The sequence below is a fragment of the Psammomys obesus genome, unplaced genomic scaffold, assembly GCF_907164565.1.
Source record: "Psammomys obesus unplaced genomic scaffold, mPsaObe1.curated_primary_1811, whole genome shotgun sequence".
Classification (NCBI taxonomy): Eukaryota; Metazoa; Chordata; class Mammalia; order Rodentia; family Muridae; genus Psammomys; species Psammomys obesus.
This window is the reverse complement of record NW_026587492.1, coordinates 5,488-7,922: the sequence shown is the minus strand read 5'-3', so window position 1 is coordinate 7,922 and position 2,435 is coordinate 5,488. Positions and strand designations below refer to the sequence as shown.

Genomic DNA, 2,435 nt, shown 5'->3' with positions numbered 1-2,435 from the left:
AGGAAGGAAGAGAAGACCTCCCCTATCAGTGGGCTTGGGGTGGGGCATGCATGTACTTAGGAAGGGAGGGATTGGGACACGAGGAGAGAGGAAACCACAGGGGTGATACATTAATTCATTAGTTTATTCACTTTGTATCCCAGCTGTAATCCCATCTCTCATACCCTCCCAATCACACCCTCCTTCCCTCATTTCCTCCCATGCACCTTCCAAAGTCCACTGATATGGGAGGTACTCCTCCCTGTCCCTCTGAACCTACCCTATCAGGTTATATCAAGACTGGTTGCATTGTCTTCTTCTATAGCCTGGTAAGGCTGCTCCCCCACCTAAGGAGGAAGTGATCAAAGAGCCAGCCACTGAGTTCATGTCAGAGACAGTCCCTGTTCACATTACTAAGGAACCTACTTGGACACTGAGCTGCCATGGGCTACATCTGTGCAGTGGGTCTAGGTTATCTCCGTGCATGGTCCTTGGTTGTAGTATCAGTCTCAGAAAAGACCAGTGTGCCCATATTTTTTGGTTCTGTTGCTCTTCTTGTGGAGCTCTTCTCCCTTCCATGTCTTTCTCTCTGTGCTTTCTTTCATAAGATTCCCTGCACTCTGCCCAAAGTTTGGTATGAGTTTAAGTACCTGTTTTGATACCCTGCTGGGTAGAGTCTTTCAGAGACCATCTGTGGAGGGTCCTGTCCTGTTGTGTGTTTTCTCCCTCTTCAGATGTCCATTCCATTTGCCTTTCTGAATGAGTATTGAACATCTTACCCAAGGTCCTCCTTTCTTAGCTGCTTTAGGTGTATAGATTTTAGTATGTTTATTCTATACTATATGTCTAATATCCACTTATATAAGTCAGTATATGCCACATGTGTCTTTCTGCTTCTGGAATAACTCACTTAGGATGATCTTTTCTAGTTCCCAACATTTGCTGCAAATTTTATGATTTCCTTCTTTTTAATTGCTGAGCATAATTCCATTGTATCAATGTCCCACAATTTCTGTATCCATTCCTCCTATACTTGAGCATATTTTGGATAAATTCCTAGGACTGGTATAGCTGGATCATGAGGTATCACTATTCCTAATATTTTTGAGAAAGCACCAGATTGATTTATAAAGTGTTTTTTACAAGTTTACATTCCCACCAACAATGGAGGATGGTTCCTCTTTCTCCACATCCTCTCCAGCATGTATTGTTATTTGAGTTTTTATCTAGTCATTAGAATGGATGTAAGGTGAAATCTTAGGCTCATTTTGATTTGCATTTCCTTGATGACTAAGGACTCTGAGCATTTCTTTCTTTCTTTTTTTATTACTTAAAAAAGCTGCATATTTATTTTGCTTTCTGACTCTGTGCTTGTGCCTTCAACACTTTCACAACAATTTTCTGCTCCTCAATAAGGAAAGCCCACTTGATCCTGTTGTGTACACACTTGGCACACATGGAACCACCGTAGGCCCTGCTGACGTGCTTCTTTGTCTTTGACAGTCTCATAAGGACTTTAGGCCTTACAGCGCGAATCCCTCGAAGTCTGCAGGGGCACACACCACAGGCAGATTTAGGTGCTTTCCCAACCTTCTTGGTGTACAGGTAAACAATCCTGTTGCCAGGGGTTCGAGACAGCCTGGTTTTGTTAGAGGCTGTATTGTAGGAGAGCCTATGACGGTATGTCAAGCGCTGGACCATTTTGAGTGCCTCTAAGCACCGTCCCCAGAAGAGACTTTGAGCATTTCTTTAAGTGTTTCTCTGTCATTCAATATTCCTCTAAAAATAAAATTCTCTGTTTAGCTCTATAACCCATTTTTAATTGTATTCCTTGATGTGATGATTTTTAACATTTTGATATCTTTATATATTCTGGATTTTAGCCTTCCATCAGATATAGGGTTAGTTAAGATCCTTTCCCATTCTGTAGGCTGTCATTTGGTTCTGATGACAGTGTTCTTTGCTTTCTAGAAGTTTTCAGTTTCATGAGGTCCCATTTATTGATTGATGATCTTGGAGCCTGTGCTGTTGGTGTTCTGTTCAGCATGGTGTCTCCTGTGACAATAAGTTCTAGGCTCCTGTGACAATAAATTCTAGGCTCTTCCTCACTTTTTCTAACAGACTTAATGTGTCTGTTTTTTTGTTTTGTTTTGTTTTGTTTTGTTTTGTTTGCTGAGGGCTTTGATCCACTTGGACTTTAGTTTTGTGCAGGGTGATAAATATATGGATCTATTTGCATTTTTCTACATGTAGACATCCAGTTAGAGCTGCATCATTTTTGAAGATGCTATCTTTTTTCCGTTGTATGGTTTTGGCTTTTTTTTCAAAAATCAAGTATCCGTAGGTCTTTAGGTTTATTTCTGGGTCTTCTATTAGATTCCATTGATCCACCATTCTGTTTCTATACAGGTCCCATGCAGTTTTTCCTACTATTGCTCTGTAGTACAGCTTGATAT

The 2,435-nt window shown here is 40.8% G+C and overlaps 1 protein-coding gene across 1 annotated transcript; it reads right to left on the bottom strand.

Moving 5' to 3' along the window:
• Window positions 1–1,299: 1,299 nt before the first annotated feature.
• Window positions 1,300–1,701, bottom strand: LOC129674005 (60S ribosomal protein L34-like). The gene has a single exon (XM_055603877.1). It carries the CDS (start codon window positions 1,678–1,680, stop codon window positions 1,327–1,329), a length of 354 nt encoding a protein of 117 aa, XP_055459852.1. The 5' UTR covers window positions 1,681–1,701; the 3' UTR covers window positions 1,300–1,326.
• Window positions 1,702–2,435: the final 734 nt, after the last annotated feature.

What these genes read in the sequence shown, in the direction of transcription:
- LOC129674005 (XM_055603877.1), bottom strand. Translation starts at nt 1,680, where the DNA reads ATGGTCCAGCGCTTGACATACCGTCATAGGCTCTCCTACAATACAGCC.